General features: G+C 43.3%; 2 protein-coding genes across 3 annotated transcripts in view; both read right to left on the bottom strand.

Moving 5' to 3' along the window:
- Positions 1-1,736: 1,736 nt before the first annotated feature.
- Positions 1,737-18,294, bottom strand: WNT2 (Wnt family member 2). 2 transcript variants are annotated; one of them, XM_030959934.1, is made up of 5 exons: positions 17,885-18,294; positions 16,312-16,535; positions 13,113-13,390; positions 10,010-10,274; positions 1,737-2,985 (listed from the first exon to the last, which is right to left on the bottom strand). In XM_030959934.1, the coding sequence occupies exons 1-5, from the start codon at positions 17,962-17,964 to the stop codon at positions 2,756-2,758; spliced, it is 1,077 nt and encodes a 358-aa protein (XP_030815794.1). In that variant the 5' UTR covers positions 17,965-18,294; the 3' UTR covers positions 1,737-2,755. The 2 variants fall into 2 exon arrangements, with proteins under 2 accessions (XP_030815794.1, XP_030815795.1); XM_030959935.1 differs by lacking the exon at positions 17,885-18,294 and adding an exon at positions 16,659-16,794.
- A 6,850-nt stretch (positions 18,295-25,144) lies between these two features.
- ASZ1 (ankyrin repeat, SAM and basic leucine zipper domain containing 1) overlaps positions 25,145-27,389 on the bottom strand; it is a 35,802-nt gene continuing 33,557 nt past the window's right edge. Inside the window, exons 12-13 of the mRNA XM_030960537.1 lie at positions 27,101-27,214; positions 25,145-25,291 (exon numbers count right to left, since the gene is read on the bottom strand). Coding sequence (XP_030816397.1) covers positions 25,145-25,291; positions 27,101-27,214 — 261 coding nt within the window. The remainder of the gene's footprint in view (positions 25,292-27,100; positions 27,215-27,389) is intronic.

Raw genomic sequence — 27,389 nt, forward strand, 5'->3', positions numbered from 1 at the left:
AGAAAAAACTGTCATCAAGTAAGTGGCCAGCTCAGCACTTACCCATTTGTCATGCTGTGAAATATTCTGTGTTTCCGCTGGTGCAGTGGTTTTGATGCAGGCATTGCATCACAGCTTATCAATATGCCACGTGCCCAAAGTGGGAACATCAGCTGCTGTGCACACCTGGGTGGCCTTGCTGCTGGACAGGGTGACAAGGACACTGAAAAGGCCAAGGGACTCAATGCCCCCTTCTTCCTGGTCTTACTGGTAAGACCAGCCTTCAGTACCACAGGCCTCTGACCCAGAGGAAGGTTTGGAACAGGAAGATGTGCCTTAAGGGAGGAGGACCAGGTTGGGAAATAAAAGTAAATACACTTTTAACCCAGTGACTCAAAAACACTTTATCTGGGACTGCAGAATTCAGGTGAGTTGATATTCTGGAATATTAAACAACAGATTTAAGAAGAGATCTGATTTCACTACCCTTCATTCAAGTACCTAGAACAAATTCTCTTGTAAGAATGAGCCTTTTTTCTTTTTTCCAGAACACTGAAATATTTTCAGCTTTATTAAATAGATAATCTTTTAGGCTACTCAGGGTCCTTAAATCTTAAAAAAGAAACGGCTCTAAAAGGTTAAAAAATATTATACTGCTTTTAAATTCTTTAAGCCTTAAAGTACGATATTGCTGAGGCTACGAACTACATGTGGATTTAATTTCACAGTGAAGTCCCAATAAAAATTCTCCTTGGAGCTCACCTTTAAATACAATTATGTATGAAATTTCCCTTATCCAGGCCAGAGCCAGAATTGGCAGCAATGAAGAGGCCAGCAGTATAATCCCTGAGCTGCCCATGGGTACATATATACATCTCATTCATCTCATATATACACTGCACGTGCACGGACACGTGGGCACGGCTGTTCCCACCAGCAGTTGGTTTATAGACAGAAGTGTGAGTATTGTTACCTCTAGCCATGATCATTTCCATATACAGTAACTGAAACCTTGTCTTATTGTCCAAATAAAGAACTTTCTGGAGCCTCCTAATCTTTTAACACCAGCTGTGCCTTCTGGAAATGAATTACCCATTTTAATGATACAAACTTTTTTGAAAGCCTTGCAGATGCAAATGACTGCTCCCTCAAGACCACTTAATGCCAAACCCCCTTTTTAAATAGTCTTTCAAGAAAGTTCCGAAAGCAAAATGTACCCAGAGTATTCCCTTTATTGCCTTGGTTAGCTACTTGGATATTACTTTTTCCTGCACTGTTTGTACCTGCTAGGGTTCTTCAGTGTATTTCATTTTCATATGGAAATTGTACTTTCATCTACAATGTGTTCTATCACTCATTCAACCTCCTTTTCCTATGTTATTTTTTCATTATCTTGCCTGTCCCTACTCTTCATGGGTGCTTTTTCAGAGCCTTATTATACTTACTGGCACAGAACCCATTTTTCTCTTGGTTCGTGTTGCTGATCTCTGCCCTGAAGAGAGGCAGCTGGTCCCTCTCTGACCCAGTTCCTCTCCACCAAGGCTGCAATTTCTGGGCCTCATATGCCTGCACATTTTTACAGCAACTTGTTGTTTTGGGCTGATCCCAGCCCAGCATATGGAGCTGGCACAACCTGTAACTGCCTCCATTACAAGCTGATACAGTCCAAATCATAGATATGCGGTTTTGCAGAAAATATGCAGAAAAAAATCTAATTTGGATGTCGCCATCTGAGTGGAAAGTATCATTTTGAGCACATTTAATAGATTTATTAACTTTAAAAGAACATAGAAGCTGATAACTTTAGAATCCAAATCATTACTGAGGCAAGGCATTTCCTTCTCCATCACTGGTCGCAATCATTTTTCCACTATTGTGTATGTGAAAAAGAGGAAACCTTATCCTTAGGTAGTTGTGTGTCCTGTACCCAGTTTTCACTAGGGTGAAAAACCATTCTCTTCAATCCTTCAGGTCAGAAACAAAAGTCCTCAGCAGTTAATTATTTTTTAGAATCTTTTAAGGCAAGTTTTCACAAACATATAACTAAGACATTTGCTTTGACTCTAATAGTTCATCAAAGTGTTGTGGCTGAATAGATCTCCTGCAATTTCCTTTGTTTTAGGCCATGGGCCAATTCCTGCCCCACAGGAAGCCACAGTGTGCTAATCGTGGCCAGGGTTGCCTCTGGTGGCCACCTTGCTGGAAACTCCAGTCCACCAGGGATGAACAAACACCCTTCCAAGTAAAGTTTTTCACCAATCTGGCTGCAAATTTTCTTCCATGGGGAAATCACCAACCAGTGCTCAAACTCCTGAGCCATTCAGTATCCAGGGCTCAACTGTGACCCGCCCAAGATCCTTCAGAAGATGCTTGAGCAAGCCCAGCCCATGCAGTTGGTGGTGGTGATCTTGTAAAAGTCCATATTTTGTATCTTCTTGTGTTCCTGATGGCAGGAATGAATTGCCACAAGGGTTCTGGGGGAGAGTTACATGGTGGTTGGAAGTCTTGGCTAAGTACATCCTTCCAGAGCTGCATCAGTTTATGCAGAGACAACTCTGCAGCAACACTGTCATGCAGAAATGCAAAGTAAATGCTGCAGAGTTTATATCAAATTTTCAGCAGCATCTCTGCAATGAACAACAGAGGCAAACCAAGCATAGAAGTGAAAAAGATCTCTGATGCATTTCCTGCATGGACCAGGAAGGGCACAGGCAGTGGTCCCAGCATGGACCAGGAAGGGCACAGGCGGTGGTCCCCAGCCCCAGCAGCCTGTGGGTCATGTCCGGGCCATCCAGGCAGGGCTCTTTGGCGCCTTGCAGGTGTGAATGTCCACCACCTCCAGGCAGTCCTGGCAGCGCACGGCGCAGCACCAGTGGAACTTGCACTCGCACTTGGTCATCCTGCTGACGCGGGCGGTGTCGTAGCCCCTCCCACAGCACATCACCTCACAGCTGTCCATGCCGCGGGACGTCTGGTTGCACACCCGACCAGCTGTCCCGAGGGACCCTGCAGAGGGAACGCAGCTAAAGTCAGCAGGCAGATTTTAAGGAAAGACAGCAAGCATATGAAAATAGGTATGGGAGACGTAATTTGCAATGTATTCGATCCTTTAACATCACATCACCCAGGATTCAATATCAAGCCAGGAAACTGCCTATAAAGGTAAAATTTCCCCTATATTTACCCTAGAAATCAGGCCTGGAGATGAGGAGGAAGAAAATGGATTAAATACTTTAAGAGTCTGCCTGATTCTGTTCATATCATCATGTTTTGCTTCATCTTTCCCTGGAATTTTCTTCCCCTCCAGGGAGCAGACACCCTTCCCAAGGCAGTCCTGCACCCAGTCCCCCAGGACTGTCTGAAATGGAATGCCCAGGTGGAGCATCTTCATGGTGCTCAGGATCTCATGGGCTTTACTGAGGAGCTCTGGGTGTGCAGGAGAGGGATAGGAGAGAAGACCACCAAATCTGGCGGCTGTGAGTGACTCAGTTGGTAAAATAACTGTGCTGCCTGTGATAAATTGTGCAGAAGTGAGAGCAGAAGCACCCTGGGCATTTGGCATCGCTGCTGTGTCCCCCCACAGGCCCCATTCCAGCAGTTGAGGTGGCAGCTGAAGAGTTGCTGCTCTACATGCCTCATCTCCATGGGGTAACACCAAGGGTTCTTCTCGTTTTCATGACAAGATTAGAAGGAACTAAATTACAGCCTGCTGTAGACAGAAAGAGGGAGAGGAACCATACCACACCTTGTCACGTTCTTCAAACACTCAGGAGGAGCGGCTGAAATGCCTGTGCCTATATGGCACAAATGGCTCTGTAAGGCTTGTCTGAGTCTGAACAGTGACTGTACCACATAGGAGCCACTGTTCATCTAACACAAACTGATTTTAGGGGACATTTTAGGATCAATACCACAGCTCCTGACAGGTTATTGCCACCAAACTGAAAACTTCATAAAAATTAATTGCCTCACCTAATTTCCTATGTATTGCTATTATGAATCAAATGCAGATATATCCAAAAATTAACATTCTTCTGACATTTTCCATAGACCTGATTACAACTCCATTCTCTTCTCGGGCAAGGTGATATTCCCTAAGTAATGGTTGTGGTCAGTAAATTAACTGGAATTATTTTACAAAGCGTATTTGCAGGCGCACACCGAACATGAACAATTTACCTTCTTAAGGAAAACTAATACACGCAAACATTAATTAAAATTTGCATAAGCTAGGATAGCAAACCAATCTTAATTAATAAAATGTAAACTGCAGTTAAAATGTAATTATTAATAATTTAGGTTGAATAAATTCCAATTTTAGTTTTTTCCCCCCTATGGTGAATTCATGCTGTATGCAGTGATACTGCTGTCTCAAAGCAGTTTATAACATACAAATGTTTACTGTTTCTTCATTCCTTGCTGCTCTCCCAGTATCAGGAAGACTTCATGTTATATGGGGGCTGACCCCAAACCACTAATGCAATGAGGGATCTCAGGAACTGGACCAAAGTCACCTTCTCAAACTGTGTTTTTTCATGGGACCAACACGATCCAGCCTCTCAGCCATGGGGGTGCAAATTTTCCTCTTTTTTATCAAACTTAGGACAGTCTTCAATTGCTGTCCTGAAGAAGTGCTTCAGCCCCTAGAACACATCTCAGCTTCCCTCCCATGGCCTAGATTCCTGTACTTATTTAAATATTTAAATATGCATTGGGTAGAGGCATACACCTGGAGAGCATCACCAAGGAAGGGCTGGTTCATCTCTGCTGCAGGCAGAGCAGAAGGGCATTCCTGGCCACCAGCCCCCGGCTCAGCACAGGGGCCCAGGGCCCACCCCAGAGCTGCTCCCAGCTGCTGAGCCCTGGCCCTGCCACAGGGCTCCTGAGCTGCAAAGGTGCTGCTGCACCAGCCGGCAGAGACGTGCTGAGCCACCCCAGAGGGAACAGGCAGTGGGAAGAGAAAACCCACTGAATGGAGCCAGAAACAGGCTCCTGCACCTGCAGCCTGAACAATCCCAAATCTCCTTGGGGTCTGAGCATGTTAATGCTGCTTCCTATGGACCAATGCTCTGCATAATGTCCTTGGGGAGATGGCTGAACAGCACTTTAAAGTAAACCTCTGATATTTGGGAGAGCATCTCCATTGGCTGTAACAACCAGCCATGTGGTGCATCAGGCACACCCTGCACCAGGAAACCAGCAGCAACTCCTGCTCCTGGCTACTGCCCCTACAGCCAGTGCTGGCACCTGGATCCCCTGCAGGAGGGGAGGAGACGTGGCCCAGCAGCGACCCACATGGGCACACACTACTCCAGCAATCCCTCAGCCATGCCGCTCTCCCTGCAGAGACAGCTGCACCGGGGCAACAGGCATAGCGGGCATAGCAGTGATGCCAAGAGGCCTCTCCCAGATCTGTTTTTCAGGAATCACTCCATGATGGGGGAAGAGAGAATTCCAGTGGCCTCCAGTGCCCCCAGTCTAGGCAAGCTGAAGAGTCAGGGGGATGCAGAACTACATGATGCACCTATGGTCCCACAGGAAACCTGTGGCAGAAGAAAAGCCAGATTCTGCTTCCCAGCCATCACACTCTCCTCCATCCATGATGCTGAGCAAACAGCTGGGATACCTGAATGTAAGTTCTGGTGTTTGTGTCAGCCCACAGCAATATCCATCATATCCCAGACTGTGCAAAATACAACCAAATTCACAGAAAGGGTGATTAGACATTGGAATGGATTTCCCAGGGAGGGGGTGGAATCACTGGCCCTGGAGATGTTTAAGGAAATATTTGGTGTGGCACTTAGTGCATGATGTAGCTGACATGGTGGTGTTTGCCCAAAGGTTGGATGTGATGATCTCAGAGGTCTTTCCCAACCTAACTGATTCTGTGAAGAACTTTTAAAGGCACTTGTCCTGCTTTCTCTGTTCAGACCAAAAAAAATATTACAAAGGCCAAGCTTGTGACCCACATGATTAACATTCTGCATCAGGAATTCACACCAGTGAAGGAAAAGCAAATCTGCCCTCCACCTCAGCACAACTCCCAGCCAGGAGCAGAGTGGGGTTGTGCCATTTGGCTGCTGGGGTGAAGGAAGACTCCATGTTCCCCCACATCCATCAGGAGCTGCCCAGAAAGGTTTGACCACATTCCTCAGCTGAGGCACAAGTTAGTTTCCAAGACCAATGTTCTTATTTCCAGATGTAAGGGGAAATCACACAGCACTAAAGGACAACCTAAGCAGGATGCACCCACTGCTTGCAACAGGAGATCTGCCACCAGCTTCAAAACCAAAATTATTTCAGCCACTAACAGACAGTTAGAACTCACCTGATGCTTACCACAAAACGTCAACATTTACTACAATGACTACAACAGGGGACTTAATTGTCACAGATTGTGACAAAAGTGAAAACAAGCTCATCCAATGGCTTAGTTTTTGAGCAAAACCAACCTTTTTTTAAAGTTCAAACAGCATCTTCAGAATCTCTGCAGCTTCTCTAGTGAGAAGGAAAAGGAACAATAACCAGCAGTGAGGAGCCAGACAAATTACTGAGCTCCTTGGCAGGCCTGAGTGATGAAGGCAGCAGAAGACACTGCACAAAATAAGGCAGAGTTTTCTGCTGCTACCTGCAATGCACCTCCTCATCACTTACGAGGCAGGAGTAGGTTCTAACTTGTAAAAAGCTTTTGTACAAACAGCCTCTTTGTTTTTATTTAAAATGTTGGAACTGCCATGCCTACACGCATTTTACCTGCCAAGACATCCACAGCTTTTCACACTGCCAACTTCACAGCCTGTACATCAAGTCCTTTCTTCTCAGTTTGCACAGTTATTTTTGGAAGTCAACATGTGTTATGTTGAAAAATATTTTCTTTCCATTCCTAAAGCCCTAAAATGTATTTATTAGTATATAATAAGAGCTTTTTCCTTCTACTTCTATTGATTAAAATCTGGTGTCAAGCAATAATATCCATTATTAGACTTTCACACACAGACACATATACACACAAACAAAAGCAAAAAAAAGGTGCAAAACCAGTGAAATTCCCAATTATCGTTTTCTCACAAGTATTCTTGGGGAAAAAACAATTGAAGGAAATGTTCACAGAAAAGTAGCTCTGGAGCTACTGGATCTTATAGACAACACTCAGTAGAGAAGGGTTCAAGAGAACAGGCAGTACACATTGGAGGTAGATCTGTCTGGAGGGGCTGGGATTTCCCAGGCCAGCGCTGAAGAGATGGCCATGTATTGATAAAAACAACAGTTTACCTAGGATGACTTTTAAAAGCTCTCTGGGATGTTCTATCTCTGTTTCTATCAAATTCTGAGCATGAAATTTTGAGCAAAAATCATTTCAGCAGAGTTATGTGTGTAGGGTTAAATGAATTCTGAACACTTTTGAAAAATTTTTATTTGGTCCTTTGTGAAATCTTAAGGCAAGGAAAGAGGTGGTTAGGTTATTAGATTATCTTGCCATTGAGTTACTATTAGTGATTTCCCATATTATATCCCTCCTGAAATCAATTACTCCTCTTTTCCATTCTAGAGAAAAAACCAAAAAACAAACAAACAAAAAACACCCTACATTTTGGGGTGTTCCATATATGTATGTCCAGCTGCCCCCTCAGACAGAATGCCAGACCCAGAGTGAAAGCTGCAGTGGGGGAAGAGAAGGTATGTGCTTTTTTCCTGGGTAGGCTGCTGATGATGGAATCCTTGAGCACTTTTCACTCACTGGTTCCTATGTGTTAGCACAATCAAGCCAAAGAGCACACTGGCTTGGACATTTTAGTTTGTGAAGTTGTTTCCTGGTCAAGTCACAACGCTTCATAAGATTTTCTCTGTGAATCCTTCATTCAGCTCCAACACTAATCAGCCTCCAGATATTTTTTTCCCCCTGAAGCCCTAAATCACTTGAATTCCCTGGAGAATGATAACCAGAACTGTATTCAATGACATACTAAAACATTGTGGCATTAGGTTCAGCTGACACTGAGATGCTCCCCAGCTATTTCCAAACTCTGACTTCCATAATCTCATTTCATTTGCAGTCATTTAACAAGACTGCTACTTTGCAATGCTCAACAGGGCAAACAAAAAAAATGTGGTGCAGCTGCCAAAATCATTTCCCTCAAAGTCAGACCAGGGGTTTTTTTGTGTGGTTCTTTCTTTGCTCCATGCAAGCAGCAGGGCATCCCACATCCCAGCAAAGGTTTACTGCATTTTTCTAAAAATATGCTCTTCCAAACAACCACATTCTCTGAATTCTGAGCAGCAAAGAAACACCACCTCAGCTGCAGCATTATATTGAGCTGAGCCGAAAAAATATATCAGACTTTGCCATCTCTGGGCAGGCTTGTCAGTGTCTGGCAAATGCATGTAATACACTGTGGTGAAAAATGCCCACTCTCCTCCACAATAACAAGACTGACAGATGAGATTAGCCTTAGTACAAAGAGATGATTAAATGGCTTTTTGACATAGAATTGGGTAGTGTAAAAGTTCTTCCAGGGGAAAAGAAATCATATTTCTTACAATGAATGAGGCAACACCAAGAGATAAATGTTTTGAAAAAATCTTAGTCTGCAAAGTTATCTCTGCATGATGCCACAATATGTCCATTTATTCACTTGGATTAGACTTTACAGTATCAGCCACTATTCCAGGAATGGTATGTGCTCATGCAGGTAATAAACATCACCTGCCAAAATAATAAATAACATTTAAAATTATGCTAACAACTCAACTATTCAGAAACACTGTCCAATGTAATTGTACTGGATGAAATTCTGCATTCATTGAAGTCAATAGTACATGACCAGGAATTCACATATTGTTCTTATTTAAGTACAGCTGTTTTGCAATGTTTATTCCAAGCAAACTTGGATTGTAAACATGCAGCAGTGCCAAAAAGTGTTGAGCTGCATTGCTATCCAGATACTTACAGATTTGTCATAGGGGGTGCAATCTGGCCCGTTACACAACTTATTAATTAATTCCACAACTTCTCTCATGCATTACTCAGTCTGCCTCTCTTTTCCAAATTTCTGGTTTTCTAGTTGCTAGTATTTAATTGCCATATCAGGAAATACTGTACATGGGTCAAGAGCTGTTAGCAGGTTTCCTGGTGCTTGGCAGTGCCGTGAATTCTGTAACACTGCTAAGAGTGCCTCTACTGAATCTCTGAAGCAGGAAAATCCAGGGCTAACAGCAGCACCAATACTTTATCTCTTCCCACGGGGGCTGGCACAACTCTCCAGAAAATGTGATGGTTGTCATGGACAGAGCCAGCACCGCCTCGAAAAGAGGAATAAACAGCTGTGTCACTCAGCCAAACCTGCTGTGTCCCACCCACCTCTGCTCTTCTATCCACCTGCACGTCCCCAGCTGCATCACCCCCGTTACCCACAGCTGCCCTGACTGGTGCAGGCAGGGCTGGACTGTCACAGGCTGTGTCTCCCACATTAGATGGGGACAGGCGTGTCTGTGACCGGGCTCCACAGTCACAGGGAGCTGTGGGAACGTGCAGATCAAGGAGGGCACTGCAGTGGGAGCACAACAACGTGGAAAGGAACCAGTGCAACAGGAGGTGGCATCAACAGGATTTGGGGCAGCTCTGGAGGGAGCAGTGTGACACAAGAGTAAGTGTGGCTGTGCCCAGTATGGACCTGCCTCCAGAGAACAACTCAAACTTGTCCTGAAAGCAGCTTTGCCTTACAGCATCTCCAGAGCTCCATAGCATCTGGCAAAAACTGCTGAATTATATTAGAACAACTGGCTGTTGTACACATAGAGACGTCAAGGAACTATTGTTCTTGTACTGAGTCCTTCCAAAACATCATCTTTCCTGTTTCCTGCTGGTTACATGCATGGACTTATAGATTATATATATATATATATATATATATATATATATATATATATATATGTATATATACACACACAGACTTGATAAAATTATAATTTTTTGCCTTTGAAGTACAAATATCTTAAATAAAAGCATTCACACGTAATGGTAGAGGCTTACCTACATCCCTGTCCCTGATACAGTAGTCTGGAGAGCTCTCAAAGTATACCAGGTCATTCTTAGTTGGCTTCTTAAATTTCTTATTAGCCACAGTGAAACCCGTGCCATCTTGATTCATGACCACCTGAATTGCTCCATTGTATTTCTTCCACAGGTAATCTCCTGTTTTCCTGAAGTCTGCCATGGCCAGCCAGCAGGTCCTTAGGGTGCAGGATCCACTCACACCGTGACATTTGCACTCCTGCTTCAAAAACCGCTTCACAGCCTGTTTAGAAATGCCCAGGTAAATATAAATATACACGGGTAAAACAAAGTGTAATTAATTAAGTGCTTCTCAGCCCTTTTCCAGCCATCCTGCAGTGCCAGGCCTACGATGGGTCTCCAAATTACGGTCTGTAGTGACACCCACTGGTAGCATCCAGTCATCCCCATGTGGTTGCTCTGCTCTGGCCGCTTGACTCACCGTGCACACAATCCTCCTGCTGGGCTTACCTGCCTGCTCCTGCCAGTCAGCCCAAGGATCGGCGGGGTCTATAGTGCCAGGACACAGACTGGACAGGAGCAAAGAATGAGAAATGGCCACAGTCATTCAGCCCCTTGGGAAGTGAAGGTGCCGCCTTTCCCCATGGTTTCAGCTGCAGGATCACCGCGCTGACCACGCTGACCCTCTCCAGCTCATCTCCATGAAGTTGCTCTTTACCCTGAACAGCATTTCAAATATTGCCCAGAAATTCATAGGCATTTCATATTTAAATTATTTTTAAAAGACTGTGTAAAGCATTGTACCTGTGCTAGGCATCAGACCTATGCAGAATTTTAAAACACAGTATACTTAAAATGCTTATACAGATTTTAACCAACATTTCAGGATAAGATCTTCATTAGTTTGCACTGGAGAGATCATCCTTATCATTAATTTAACATCTGGATAGTATTAAAGCCATTTCAGCTTCATCTCAGACATTTAAGCTATCTGTATGATGTTGGAGAACAACAGATGGGTTCATAGACAGTAAATAATTCATTCCTAATTATGTAGATATGGATATTTGATCTATAAATATTATGCCTTAAGGGTTCATGAAATATGAACTTTTTAGAGTTTGTACAAGAGGAATGTCATCATGGGAGGAAGGTAAGAGAGAGGAAAGCTCCATGATTAGAAGTGAGACTGATGCATAGTGGGGCAGCCTTTTTAAGTCAAGCACTTACTAATAAAGTGACAATGTATTATAAAACCAAAGGATGTTCAATTTTCTTTCCAACTTGTAAATGACATGAATACTTCAAAGAAGTCACTGGCATTTCATTGCCATATCACAAATCTGGGATTTAAGCAGATGCTTGGTTTTAATTATCTGAGCAGAAATCAATTTAACTACTTGTATGTTTAAAATAACTTTCTGGAATAGTGTAAGAAGCACATAGGAATATGGTCTCTTTTTTGTCAGTAATGTTCCTATACTGATATACAGCATATTATGTTCTATGATTCATATGGGAATACTAAAAATATTTGTTCTATTTCTTTTTTAATCAGCACAGTTGGAATAGTCTAGGTTTTAAAGAGATATATCAACACCCCCTTTGGGGTCAAGAAAAAGCCAAGGGCACAGATGGTCTTACCCAGGTCAAAATGCCAGGCATGTGGGCAGCTGAGGTGGTGAGATCCCCACAAAGCTAAACCTAAACTACTGCACTATGAATAAAAAACAGTGTCTCTGTCCATAAAGCAGGTCCTAGAGCATATGAGAACATGTTCATTATTTTTGATTGAATATATTTATTAAAATTTCTTTATCTTTTTCTAAAAATCTACCTTACCAGTACTACCTTAGTATTTGGCAGAGGTGTTTTTAAAACTTAAAAATAATAAGATGCTCAAATACTAAAGAAAGTACTTCCCATCATGGAACTTATTCAACCCTAAAAGAATCTTTGTGTTGTAGACTTCAGCCTCTTTTGGACAGTAGCAGAAACATGACCACAGTACTGCGCGTGCCTATTACTGATCTGAAAAGTCTCATCTGCCTACATTACATATTAGTTACATCTGCTGGCAATAAGTAGGTGGAGAAAAGATGATGAAGAACAAAAATTTTTCAGGAAAACCATCTACTTGCAGTACAAAAAAAGATCAGAATACAAACAACTTAATTCCTATTAAATATACATTAAGGAAGACATTAAGGAACATTTTATGCATTAAATATATATAAAGATAAGACACAAAAAGTCTCTTCAAATAATTTCAGATGTGCTTGGTCTAGCACAATAAATTTTTTTTTCTGTATTTCAGATGTCATGGGAGCACAAAATTTTTAACATGTTTTAAAAAATGAAACAGCATATTCCAGTTTCATGCACCATTCTTACTTTTTATAGCTACAACCACAAAATGTTAGTGCAGATATTCCTCAGCCCTTGCACCACAGGTGGGCAATACACCTGGCAACTACTCACTTTCAATGTGAAGGTAAAGACTTTTTTTAGTTGAAATTCAGGAATGGTATTTTCATACAATATTTAGGAAAGGGGTTTCAGGTCATGCTTTGAGGCCATTGCCTTTTGGAAGGACATGTATTTTGAATTTTTTTTTCTTTAAAAGTGACCTAATTACCTTTTATCTCTGCTCACTTTGTGATTAAGTTTACCATATACATACAGAAATTGATAGAATGGGTTTTTTTCTTGAGGATTTTGCTCTTTGTCAAGCCTGTTCTTCCATGTGATCTTCAGCCTCTCTTAGGAATTTACATTCTGTATTAATGAAAAAATAAAACTCCTGCTTATATAAGAACTAGGCTCAAAACAAAACCTCCATCCAAACTGATCCTGAGCTTAGACTCCTGCTTAACTTCCCACACAAGGAGTGACGGAAGTGACTCCAACAGGAATACTGTTAGGCAGTTGAATTCAGTCTATTTGTAGATCTCTGTCACACTGAACCTCCAAGGAAGATAGAAACAGCAACTCAGGCTCCTGCTCTTCCTGTATTTCTTCATAACTGCTGAGACAGACAGCAAGGGCCAAGCATTAACTGCCCCAGACACAACAAAGCTGTTCAAGAACATCTCTAGGCATCTATTGCATGGACACCCACCTTCCTTCCAGCTCTGTTGTTGTGAAGGTTCATCAGTGCCCTGGCATCTTTTCCTTTCCGTTCTTTGGCATCCACAAAGGCTCTGGCAAATTTAATGCCATAGTCAATGTTATCACTGCAGCCACCCCAGTCAAAATGGCCCTTGCTGTCCTTGGCAGAGCCTTTCTTCTTGGGGTCACAAGAGCAGGATTTCAGCTCCCCTTGGCTACATGCCCTGGTGATGGCAAAAACAACTCCAGCAGAGGAGATGGCGTGTACAAAAGCAGATTCTCGACTACCTGAAACAAAAAAGTCACTTTAAATATCATTGGGGTAGAGTGGCTGTCCTATATCCAAGACAGTTAGACTGGACTTTTTTGCAGAGCAAAAGATAAATTAGGCTGAAATCACACAAATACACATTCCCTGGAGCCAGAATTAGTCATGGCTTAAGCTTGGACCCCTCCCTGGTAAAAGCTCATCAATATAGTGTTAGAGCTGGAAAACATTAAACATTTGCTTTTGATATTGGTTCATATACTTTCATGGATCAGTTGTTTTGTACAGATATGTGAATAGGACAGCTGGTATTCCTATCATGTTTCACGAATTTAGAAGAATATATGAAGTGCTATGTGAGAGATAAGTTTAAGAAATTATTAAATAGGGACACTAAAACAACACGCATATTGCAAAATACTGCAAGTAACTCTTGAAGCTAAGTTCTCCTCTCCTGAAGCTCTTGGAATAGACTTTCCTGTTTAGACCATGTTAGGGAGAAAACTTGGGTGTTATTCTCTAAAAAGTAAGTTAATATTATGTTTTCTGCTTAGAATCAAGCCCATAACTGTAATTCACACAAATAAGTTCCATTAAATCAATAGCACTGCTTGTGTCATGCTTGAGGCAGGATTTGGTCTGGCAGCTGTGACTTCTTCATGCCAGCTGCTCTGGCAGCTTTCCCATCTCCTAACCAAGATACTTTATTATACCAAAGATTATCTGAATTTCTAGACTATATCTACTCATAGGCAATTAGATACATATTTCAATGTAATAATTGCTTTTATTTTAAGATGCAGTAGTTTACAATACAGAGCTACATTACACTGCCACAAATCTATTTATGGTTATGAAATATTTTCCTACTTTTAAAGTTTTTAGCATAGAAAGAGCAAGTAGATTTTTTGGGTAATATCTAAGACAACCTGCTTTGCAGGGCTGTAAGCCCTAAGTAATGTTAGTACAGTAAAAGAGCATCCCAAAGACAAATGTTAACAGTGACTTTTTTTGTAGAGGCAGAATTACACCATAGAATTTAATATTTAGTATTTCAGTTGCAGCAGCACCAATATGTTTATCTTATGAATGGGCCCTCAACTTCCACATGCTGTACAAGTCTTTTGCAAATGGCAACTGGGCAAATCATACCTTCCCTACATTGCCTTCAAAATCAGGCAGGAGTTGCCATGGCTTGTTAGAAACCATACACTTTCGAAGATGTACTTCTGAGAAAACTTTTTCAGAAATACCGAAAATTTGCGAAGTGTTAATTAAAAAGAAACACTTGATATTGTTGGAAGAGAAAAGGTTTATTTGAGCTTATTGAACTAATCAATTTTATTAGAGCACTATCAAGCTACATTTCCATGGCAATCACAGCCTGATCAGGCTCAGTGCAGAGCTCAGAAGCCTGATGCTGTCATTCTCTCACATGAGCCAACAGTGAAAACTTCACTTTTGGAAAAACCGCATTTTTACTTTTTTTATTAAATAGCCTCATCATTATTAGGCTATGTTCTGCCAGACATGTTTTCCTGAATATCAGACAAATCTCAGTGAAAACTTCAGCCTATGGGTGACGTTACTGGTTACTCACCAGTACTCAAGGGAACATGAAGCTGGTTACAGGAACCAATGGCTCACCAGCAGCAGAACCGAGCACGAAGTGAAAATCCCCCTGCCTGGGTCAGTGTGCCCAGTGTCTGCCATCCTCCTTTTCGTCCCCACCAGTGGGGCAATGGTCCCAGGGTACTTTCCTCCTCCCCTCCTTGCAGGTGCCAGGCTGCTCACAGCTCAGAATGATGCAGAGCACATTCCAGGGACACAAGTGCCAGGGCAGGGTCAGCGCACTGGCTGTGCACCAAGGAAGGCCATGTGCACAGGGTGTGGCACTTGGTGACAAGAGCTGCAGTCACTAACAATCTCAGCAGGTTTATCCCTCGACTAAGGACATTCTGACCCTGTAACAAATCCCAGTCACTTCTTAGGGTCAAAAGGGCCACATCTGAGATTTGAAGACTCACTAGATGCCTTACTCCGACCTTTAGATGACAATGCCTCCCTGCTTAACCTGCTTACTCCCTCAGGGTGGGAAGCAGAGTGTTGCTCCCTCAGTTGCTTGGGGTCTGCACAAGCCCGGCTCACCTCTCTCAGATGTGTGCGCCCTGCCTCTCTCTCTCCCGGAGCCTGACCTGAAACGCCGCAGTGCCTGGAGGACAGTGCTGCCCCGGCATGGGCGCAGACAGCACAGCCCTGGAGGCACTGCCCCTGCTGCTGCCCTTCCCCGGCGAAATGCCCCAGCGGGAATCGGCCCTCAGGAGGAATTGTCTCCTGCCATCCCAACGCACTGGGCTCTGTTTGCACTTGAGCTGCCCCTCTCAGCCGGCCCCATCCCGAGTCCTGGTATCCTGAGGCTGGGTGTGATGGAAAGTCTTCTATCCTGCTGCCACATTCTGATACCTCAATTTCCCTGTAGGCCTTAATATGTGGGTTTGATATCCATTACACACCAAAGGAAAAAAAAAAAAAAGAGAAGAAGAGAAGTTGGGAGCTGCAGAGCTAGCTCCTAATATGCCAAAGCCCCACATTGTCTCTCTGATTCAATACAGGTTTTTAATGTTCATGTTGTCATATATGCTGCTCTGCTGTCTGAGACCCTAAAATAACTTTGCATGTCCTCTTCCTTTCCTCATGAAACGTAAAACCAAGCTTCACCCTTGCTAAGGATGAAGGATACAGGAGGATGGCCACCGCTTCTCATCATTCCCGCACACTGCCCAGGGGGTGCCAGCCCCAAAGCAGCCCCGTTACCCTTATGAGGAGCACTTGTACCGTCACGCTGACTCTCCAAAGCCCCTTTTACCCTCGGGCCGTGGGCTGCAGGCCCCACCCAGGCCCGGGCAGCCCCTCCCTCAGCGCGACGGGCCCCGGCACTCACTGCGCAGCAGGACGCGGCCGAGCAGGCGCTGCCCCCGCTCCAGGGCGTTGCAGTCCCAGCGGTGCCGGCGGAACTGGTGCTGGCACTCGGCCGTCCAGGCGGCCACGCCGCGGCCGATGGAGAGCATGGCCTCGGGGTGCCGCCGGCACAGCTGCCGCTGCCGGCTCACCAGGCCCGGCACGTTGTCGCACATCACCCGCGAGGAGCCCACGGCGCCCATGTACCTGCGGGAGGGAAGGGGCAGGGCAGCACCGGGGGCCGCGCCGACCCCCGGGCACCGACCCCGAGGGAAGCAGGGTCCTCAGCGCCCCGGAGCCTTCCTCTGGCGGGTCCCGAGCTGCAGCTACCTCTGCCTTTTTGGTGGGAATCCTTTACAATTAGTCATCGACCCTGTGTTTTTTTAATAACGTGAAGCATTCAGGAGAACCCCAAGCCCCGCTATTGCAGCTCCATGCAGTACTTAAAAAAAAAAAAAGGAAAAACAAACCTTGAAAAAATTAAATTACATCATCTGTATCCAGATGGTCTCTATTAGTCCTGAAACGTTTCGAAAGGTACCTTTCATAAAATCCAAACTTCTATAGGTGTCTTTTGAAGAGATCAAACAGACGAAAATGTCCTTTTCTTGAATTTTCATTATTTTATACGATCATGAAATCGTTAATGCCGTAACTTCCAAAAAATATATAGTTAAGTCGCATTTAGAAGACACCATGACAAAAAGCCATCACAATAAATAACGTTTATACGACTAAGGACACAGATAGTCATTTTATTGAAACATGCCCAGTCTGATAAATCGGGCTTTGACCGTGCGTCAGCCAGAGTCAAGGTTAAATGTGTTCCCCAGGATTACACGAAGGGGTTTAACTCCTTTCCTACACCACGACTTTCCAGTCTGGTCTTGTTTGGGGTCCCCAGTTTGAGGGGCAGGTTTACGTTTCCATTCTAACCCGTTCTGCAGCGAGCTGCCTGAGACGCCCCGCGCCGACATCAACTATCCCTTGAAGCCGGGCCCTGCGCGGCCCGCCGGGCTCTCAGCCCCCTGCTCTGGCACTTTGCAGTTCAGCGAGGACTGTGAAGGAGGGAGGGGCGGGGGAGGGCGAGGAAGAAGGAAAAATAAATTAATAATAAAAAAGTAGCGCCGCTGCAGCCAATTCCCAGGGCCGCCGGGGCGCGGATGGGCGGCTGCCAGCAGCGGCGGGCGGCAACCCGCGCCCGCGCCCCTCGGGCGGGTTCCCCTCCCGCCTCCCGGCCCTCCTCCCGCTCCCTGCGCGGCCCCGGGCGGTGCCCGCTGCCCCCGCCGAGCCGGGACCCCCGCACCGCTGCCGAAAGCCCCGGGTAGCCCCCGCAGCTGCGCTGTGCTTATTCGGAGGAGGAGGTCGGAGAGCCGGGACCGTCTAAATCCGCTCGCTTTAAGGCCGGACTTTCTGGACCGGAGCAGCTGGGAGCAGCGAGCTCTGCTTCTGCGAGACTAAGAGGGAGAGGCTTCCCCCACCTTCCCTAAATCACAATTAATCCGACCCCACCTTCCCCAAGAGCAAATAAAAATTTCTGGAATTGCACAGCTTACCACCATGAGGAGGTGACTGGTGGGGTCGCCCAGACCAAGATCAAGGGAAGAGACCACCAGATCCCAGGGAGAAAGTTCATGTTAGAAACGCTTCGGTCCACATCAGGTCAGTTGCGAGGGGCAGAAGAAATCCCATGGAGCAACAAGGACGAGCAGGGGCAAACGCAGCTTGAGGGCTACTTCTTTCCCGTGGGACAAAAGCACCTTCGCATCTCTACGCGCGATCGCGGGGCTTACTGATCCTCTGCCGGGATACGGGGGATGCCAGTTGGTGCACCGCTCTGGATTCCTCTCGGTTCGCCCTGCACCAAATCCCTCAGGACATGGAGTTCAGCCCCGCTCCCATCCTTCATCTTTGCCCCGATCCAGCTCTTCCCTGCAGTCACGGCAAAACTGAGGGGCTGGTGTGGGCTGCTCTCAGACTGGGTGGGTTCTGCTTTGGTTGGTGTTTTTTTTTTCCTCTGAAACTCTGATGGATGAAATGATGTCAAGAGACACTGGGGGAAGAGGAGGAGGTAACACCTCTGATTAGGCAAGGAATCCCGAGGAGCCAGTTGCTTTCCAATAACCCCACAAGCAGACAGTGAGTTCAAACCCGCCAGCAGATGCTACGCGACCTGCTGCGGAGCCGGCGGCGGCCCCGGCAGGCTGTTACAGACCGGCAGCACTTGGCACCTCTCGGGGCTTGGCACAACGGCAATTCATGGCTCGGTACGCGCACTCGCGAACACCGAGCACAGAACGGAACCGCGATCCGGCGCAAACAGAGAAGGAGAGAACCAGAGCAGTTCCAGTATAAGGTGGACATCGCCTGGGCGCCTCCCCTCGCCACGGGCCCCGCAAAGCCGGGACGGCTTCTCCGCGGGCACCGGCGGCGTCCCTGCGCAGCCCCGCACCACGGGGACTCCCGGCCCACGGGCTCCGACACCGGGACGGGCTACGCGCCCCATCGCGCCTGAATCCCGGGATGGGGGAATCCGCCGCCGCACCGCTCCACGGCCCGAGAGGCGACGGGCGGCCCCCGCCCGAAAGAGGGGAGATGCGGCCGGGGCTGGAAGCCAAGGCGAGAAAGGATTTAGCAACTTTTTCACTTCGTATCATTTCTGCACAGCAAATACAGGGTTAACACATATTTCAAACAACGAACCCTCATTACCAATCTGGAGATGCCCCACTTCCGAGACAGCATTCGTTGTCTGAAAAAAGGACAAATAAATGCCCAAGGTTGCTAAGCGAGTTAGGGACTACGCAGCTCTTGTTACTAAAAGAAGCCTGCAGTTGTTAACTCCAGGTGAAAATCCTGGAAGAGCAAGCAAGGAAGCACCCTTTAAAAGCTGTTCTTCAGGCTGTATATTACAGCCATTCTCGTGTTTCTCGGTACAACTTCTCAAGATTCCAGACACTGAACTAGATGTAGGCACCATTTCAGAAAGAAAATGGAAAACGTAGAATTATGTGAAGTTCTGAGGTGCTAACATTCACCCACTACTAACTTAACCTGAAAGAAGTACCCCAAACAACCCTCAGAAATCAACACCAAACTACCACCCACAACTGCAATGTCAAAATCTTTTGACTGCAAAGACTTCCGAGTAAGAATAATTGAAGCTTGGGACACATGAATGCTTCTACAACTGTACTTGCCCAGAGGCAACTACAGCTCCTCTTACTAACTCCAGCAGGTCTTAAAAGCAACAGATGAGCATTCAGTATCTATTTGATAAAATGCAACCAGTGTAAAAACACTCCAATTTTTAGCTTCTGGCCAACTTATTTATTGCATTTACAATACACTTTGGGTCAATTACTGGGGCAGAGAAATACCACTAAGAACAGCAAATTCCAGCAGTATTTTAGACCCATACAAAGAAAGGTACAATCCTCCCTGCTACCAGTTTTCTCGGGCTTGCAGTAAAAAGCTGACTTCTCAGAACTTCTCACACCCTTCTGTATTAACAGGAGCTCCTTTAACCTGTGCCTACTGCATTAGTGGCTTATCAACAACATCCTTTTCCCCTCCATTAGTCATATGCCCCATCTGCATTCCAGCTTTATTGCTATTCAGATTCTTTCTCCAACCCCTCCACTTTGTGCCAGCCCTACAGAAGTTCACCTTGGATCCATTATTTCTATTAACCACAGTCTCACTATAGAGAATGACAAAACAGGCAAGTTTGGAAAGGAACATGGGGAACCACACTGGTTTTGCATGGCCACGTTTAGGTAGTAGGGGGTCACAGGGGTCATTTCTGTGCAAAGGTGCCAGAAGCTTCCCACATGTCCGACAGAGCCAATGTCAGCCAGCCCCAAGATGAACCTGCCACTGGCTAAGGTCAAGCCCATCAGTGATGTAGCTGCACCTACGGGACCACTATTTGATGATGCAAAAATCCCCTCTACAACAGCAATTGTGCCAAAGTGTGTTAGACAACATGAGAGAACAGCTGTGGAGACACCCAGGCCAGTGAAGAAACAAGGGGGAGAAGGTGCTCCAGCTGCCAGGGCGGATTCCCAGGCAGACCACAGTGAGTCAGGCTGTCCTCCTGCAGCTGACAGAGGTCCATGGTGAAGCAGAGATCCACTTGCAGTTCACAGAGAACCCCACACTGGGTTGAAGGAGGGTGTGACCCTGTGGGAAGCCCATGCTACAGCAGGGTCATAGAAGGATAGAAGGACTTGTGCCCTACAGGGACCCACAGTGGAGCAGTCTATTCCTGAAGGACTGCATCCTGTGGGGGGAGAAGGGGGAACCCACATTGGAGCAGTTCGTGAAGAACTGCAGCCTGCGGAAAGGACTCAAGTTGAAGAAGTTCATGGAGGACTGTCTCTCTAGAGGGAGGGCTGGTTCCTAATACAGCTGGGAGAGGCTGCTGGCCTCCCTTGCTGCAAGAAAAGACTGAATTTAGAAATCTGTAGGTGTCTTCAACAAGTATTATGTTCACAGTTTCTCATACAGTTAAGAAATCATGCCATATGCAAAACAGGTGACAGTGGAGTAGCCAGAGCACAGAAAGCCCCATTCTGCATACCTTTTGAAATTGAGCTGAGGTTTTTCAATACAGTAATGAAAATAATGTAGTTCAACCTGTATTTCTACATTCAAAAAAGACTATTTTCAGGAAAGATGAAGGCATGGAAGGCTCATCTGAATTTTTTTTTAAGAAAACCCCCACCAAACTATTAAGTAGAACACATATTCCCATACATACTACAGCCAGTAGCACATCTTAAAAGAACTGAAAATCCTTTCTCAGAGGTATCTCTCTAAGTCCCACTTCCAGGGACTATGGCTCTATAAACTACACCATTTGGATCAGGATAAAAACTACAAGTAATTGATCAGGTATTAAACCTGCTAATATCACATAATTCATTTCATGTCAGTGATACCCCATTGTCGTATCTCACTCAGATCTCACTACAGCCCGATTACCTGAAAATTCCTATTTCTGGAATAGGGGAATTAAAGTTTTCAACTACACACTTCCCCCCACCCCACCCCCCGCCTCCAGAACAACGAAATGACAGCACATCTTCAAAAGCAGAAATCTGCAGTTCAGATACCTGTTAAGACTTCAAGGCTTTGTAGCCTTGCTACCTACTAACAGGTATCAAAACTGTAGTCTGTACATAAAGATCCAAAGCAACATTTTGTAGGACTTCATAGTGTGTATTATTACATTTGTAGTAACATAGGAGTTTTATTTGAGAAAGACAAACTGTAGCTTTTGCAGAACTGGTGAAATAGAGAAGGCAAATGCAATCAATCATCTGCTCATGAGGAAGTGATAGCTTTGGGAAACACCTGTAAGGGTTCAAAGACAACAAAAGATAGAATAAATTGTACGTTTTAAGTCTTGTCCTCAACAAGGCACTTGGATGAAATAAAAGAAGATAAACCAAACACATGCTGAGGGTAGTGGAGAATATAATAGAAATACACCCTCACTCTTTCTCAATTTAATACACATACCCTGTAAGACTTATGCAATACAACAATACCCCAAAATGCTCTTTATTACCTGTAATTGGCTAGCAGGAATAATTCAGGGCTATGTCTTACAAAAGGCCAGGTACTGCACAAGTCAAATTTAAAGAGCAGGGCAAATCCCAAAGCACAGAAGAGGCACAGGACAAATAAGTCACAGCCTATCTTAGACAGCAAAATTAAAAAAAACTAAATCTTGCAGCTCCTTCCGATCTCCACAGGATCACCCAAGGCCCTAATTTTACACAACAGCGTATAGACTCAGAAAAGGCCATGGTATGAATAATCATCCCTATGAAGACAAGTTAGGTATCCAATGACAGTTGCAAGTAGGAACCCACTGCATCTTTAAGCAACCAGGTATCCCACAGGATTTGGTCCGAAGTCCAATTCACTCAATCCTCAGCATTCCAATTTGCACTACTGTAGGAGGAGAACAACAGCAGCAGCAGGGCTGCCACAGTCTACCTGCTCAATACATGCAAAGCTCTTTAGCATTCTCCTCCAATCCCCTCATAGATGTGCAAATCATTGTATTCTTACTGTTCTGGGATAAAGACTGCAATTTGATGGCTTGCAGAAGGAGGCCTCTCAGCAGGGACGTTTTCATATGAAGGCTCTCTTAGGAGGTGCTGGTGGGGGTAAGAATTCTGAAAGTGTAGCTCAAGGGCCAGACACTGAAGGAAATCTTTTTCTTTGCTTCCAGCCCTATCACTACTATATTGTGACACCTTGTCAGAGAATTTGAAAGAGGCACTGAAACAACATGAAAGTGAATAAGGGATATTGAAATGCTTCATCTAAGCCCGAGTCTGGAATCCAAGAAGGTAAATGCAATTTCATTTTTTTAAAGTGATATGGTATGTTAAAATATTCTCTGTTCATTTGGCTCTTAAAATGTCCTCGTCATGCAATGCAGTTTCTGATTGACCAATTAATGAAAACAGCTTAAAGTGGTTACTCCAAGACCCTTGCTTCTTGTGAGCGGTTTATGGAATTGCGAACACTCTACTTGAACAGTACAGGATACCGAGGATGCTGCTGGCATAAAGCCTATGTTTAACTCAAATTATGTTCACATGTGTGTTTGCAATTAAGACTATAAGCATCAGAAACAGGTGATCCATAAGATAATTCAAAAAGACCAGCTTCTTCTAAATGTATTTTGGACATCATCTCCTGAAGTTCAGACCTTTGACTCCCTTCTGCAAAAACCACTTTATTATAATGCTCACACTTGAAAAAGAATTACCAGCAACTATCATGCATTACTTCTTTCTCCGCTAAGTATTTTACACCAAAGGTATAATAATTTAGTTAAATACTGAAAAACCTTTTCTGGAGCAGATTTTCAGTTCAACTGCAAGAGCTCCAAGTTAAGCTTAAAAGGCCTCCAACTGACCAGATATTTTCTTCAAATTGATGGAAAAAGAGTTTGAATTTTTGATGTCTCAAATGTCAAGATCTACTAGTGGCAAGAAATGCATCTCTTGAAATGAAAGCTATATTCAGTGTCCTTTGAAGTGGCTTTGTTAATGCAATTGGTCACTTAAATGGGGAAGTAAGGGCTAAGAAGCAGAATCTTTTGAAGGGCAGAAACCTTATGAGCAGTTGAAATAATTCTACTTAACTATGCAAAAAATACACGTAGGAAACAGTCTGTACAACATGCCTGGCACTCCCCCTCCACTACCAACCCCAGAAACCCCAAAACACCTTCATCCAACAAAAACTCCCAAAAGACTTTAGGTGTCAAAGTTCTAGTACTACCTGTGAGCCAACCCATCACTGAGCAACTGCATTTGAACTGTATTTTGAGCTAATTAGAGCAGGAATGGTGTGTATGTAAAAGGTGATGTTCCTTCCACAATACATGCCCTGTTAGTTTAGGATTAATTTAAAGTTAATATGAAGAACCAGAGAACTATTTTTTAAGTATTTCCTTTTATATACTTTGTTCATGCTGATAGAATGTTCATTTTCACTTCTGGTAGATGGTGGTGAACACAGCTTATCCCTTCTGACACCAGTTTGGGAGCAGAAGAAAACAAACAAACAAAACCCACAAAAACAACAAACAAACAAACAAACAAACAAAACCCCAAAAACAAACCCAACTTATGTTGTTTATACCTCTGGCCTCATCACTCTGTAGGATGTTCCTGGCATCAAAGGACGAAAGGAGGTAAACAATTGCAGTAACAAGGAAACACACTAACACCCACTGAAGTTCTCTAAGAAAAGCAGAAAACAGCAGTAACAATGACTGGAATAGCACCCAAGTTTTTATCTTCTCCTTTGTAGTCTCTAGAGGGAATACCAAAGGTTAAGACTCCAGACAACATTCTGAAAACTTAGAGACCAAGTTTCACACACCCATTCAAGTTTATGTTTTTTAGACTCTTTTTGTTTCATTTTGAAAGAAAAATTTTCCTTCCAAAATATTCAGCATTTTTACAGATGCTTACTGAAACCTACAAAAACATAACTAGTTTGAATTCACTTACACCAACTTCCTTTTCTCCCAACATACTCAGTTTAGTAAGCAGATCAAAACCAGTTACAAATGTTTCACTGTGGGATTACAAACACCTTTTTAAGTGGAGAAAATATTATGAAAAAATTTGTAGTGAAAGACCAGACCAAGAAAAACCAAGCTGCTATGCTTTCTAAGTTGTCTGCATTCTTACAGCAAAGTACTACTATAATAGTTTTAAAAGATGTGATGAAACTCTTAATAGAGGTGAGTATCCCTAAGGAAGCAGATTTCAGGCATAATATAAGTATCATAGTTCAATGGGAAGTGACTTTTTAGACAAAATGCAACAAGATCTCCACAATTCTCTTGATTGTGAAAAGAAAAAAATACTTATATCTCTCTGCAAGAGAAAAGATCTTTATCAACATAAAATTGAAAGTGATACTTAAAATATTTTAAACCCTGCCAACCACCAAAACACATCTGCATTAAAATTTTAAATAGAAACATGTGATATATAATCAGAATTTGCTTATATTCACCTCTGAACAGGTAAAAACAAAAAAACAAAACTAGTAATTAGTAAGCAATAATCACAGTTTTATGCCAAAAAATGAAAAGCAGCTTTGACAAGATTTTAGATCTACATTCTATACCAACAATGAATTTCAAAATAAAACCCTAAGATACTCTTACATAACTGTTTTAATTTTTAATAACTTTATTTTTAGATCAAAGTACACAGTAGATACAATTACTACACATATGATGAGAAACAACACTAAACTTAAATTCAGGTTCTCTTTGCTACTAATTTAATTACACACAAGAAAAAACCAAATCCAAGCAATGTTACCACTCCCATTTTTACTAATCTTTTTTCCAAGGTGGCAGCTTTTTCTGGAAGTTTCACTTGCTTAGGTTTATTCTTTTCTTCATACTGAGACAGATGTTAAATCCATGTAAAAAGTGCAGAAAAAAAAAAGTTAGTGTGAAAGCTTGTTAAGTAGATTATAAAGTACCCAGTCGTAAGAATCTGCATGCATCTAGGATAGATATTACTTCTTTCTGTCTCTGTCCCACTTAATTTGAAATAAATGTGTGTAAACGTTCACCTTGTCTGATATTCAATTATTCTGTAACTTATATAAGAAAAACAAACTGTTCATTTACAAACGTAATTACTCAGGAGTAAACCGCTGCTATTATTAGATGCTACAAAAATCTAACAACAAAATAACTGAACCTTGACTGTCAAATGTTTTAGCTAGAACTTCTGCCATTTAATTACTAAAAAAAACCTGTTTACTTAAAAAGAAAGTTAAATAGGTAACAGATTAGACTTACTCAAAATTACAGGGAGAGTGGAAAGTACCTAAATAGTGCCTTCTCAGACACATGTTGAATGTGAGTGGAGCCTTGTCATAAAGGACAGCAGGGTTAGGTTCTGATTTCCTACCTTAGTTACAATGCTTGGAAGACTGTCTCATTTACCATACTTTCAAAAATTATATGCTAAGACATTTACTGCTGGCAAAGTCTTGTCATGACTAAGCTTAGCAAACAGTACTGAAAACTTCAAGGGAATTTATACAAACATTTTATGTAAGAGGTTAAACTGTGTCACTTAAGATTCACAGGTTCACAATATATGCTTGGGTGCTCTACATTCAAAAGTGCTCCATCACAAATTAAGTAGCACAAAAATGTCTTGTATTGAAGTATTCATAAGCAAAATTCATAAAACATAACGGGATTTTAAAAAGAAGGATTTTCTTTCTTGAAGTAATTACAAGGCTGTTCCACACAGGATACAAAGACATTGTGATTTGTCTTGATAGCTATAAAAACCTTAAATACAGATAAAGTCAAGTGGCACCAAACTTGGAAACCTACCAGCCCTTATAACTGGCCTGCATATATAGGAGGCAAATATATACACAATTGATGATTGCATATGCAAAAAAAGGAATAAATAGCTAATAAGTTCTTTGCCACAGTTGCTACCCCTTAATATATTTGGTGTTAAGTGATTTATTGGGAGAAGGCTGTTATATTACATTAAATTTACTTAAACTACAGGAAATTGCATTAGTAGCATTATACTTAAGGTCTGAGTTCCACATGGCTTCGTTCAGCAACAGATTCCTTTCTGACACTGATGCTCCGTTTACCCTACCCCAGCGGCCGTTCATTTTACTGGCCTATTACTTAAAATGACCCCATCTGACAAGAGAGTGTCACTGTGTTGGCTTGAGAATGACTGATGTGGTGCTAACATCTAGCCTTGACCTCTCCCACCCTCTTCTTTTGTCACTCTGCAGAGTTATCTGGGATGCCTCCCATTCAATCCATAAAACCTTAGTATCTTCCTTGTGAGTCAATAATCCCAAACAAAAGATTCCTTAATTAAAAAGTAAGAGTGTAAGTATTCAGCATGGCCTCTATGCCACAGTGGTTGTCCAAGAGTACAGGGATACATTCCAATTAATTCCTTTGTGCAGTAGAAAGAAAAAAGTAGATTATGCTTTCTTTTGGAGATTTTCCACACTTTCATGGAATATTAGAGATTATTTCTCTTTCTGTCCATGAAAAGGTGGAAGGGGGAGAGATTGATGCAATGCCCAAGCTAAGGCTAAACAGCCTTTGGCAGACCAAGGTATGAAACATTTCCCTGACATATGTCACATTTGAGGTTGCATCAGAAACTTGTACACAGTATTTAACAGCCTCACTCACACACACCCACCTCCACCACGAGGTCCTTCAGTTTGTCAACTTCTTCTTCCAACTTTTTAACACTGCAAATCACATCTTCGCAGACTTCAATATAACATTTAGTTGGTGCCCACTGCAGTACCATCTGTTAATAATTACAGTTATTTGCCATAATTACATAATTGTAGATCTTAACTTAGTATTCTACAGTTCATGTATCACAAAAGACAGTGCCAGAAAAGGTCTGTAACTGCATTTATGCTGGGTTTTAATTGTATGATTTATGCACAATAAGCTACTACTCCCTAGCAGCCTTTGCT

Source organism: Camarhynchus parvulus, chromosome 1A (genome assembly GCF_901933205.1).
Source record: "Camarhynchus parvulus chromosome 1A, STF_HiC, whole genome shotgun sequence".
Lineage (NCBI taxonomy): Eukaryota > Metazoa > Chordata > Aves > Passeriformes > Thraupidae > Camarhynchus > Camarhynchus parvulus.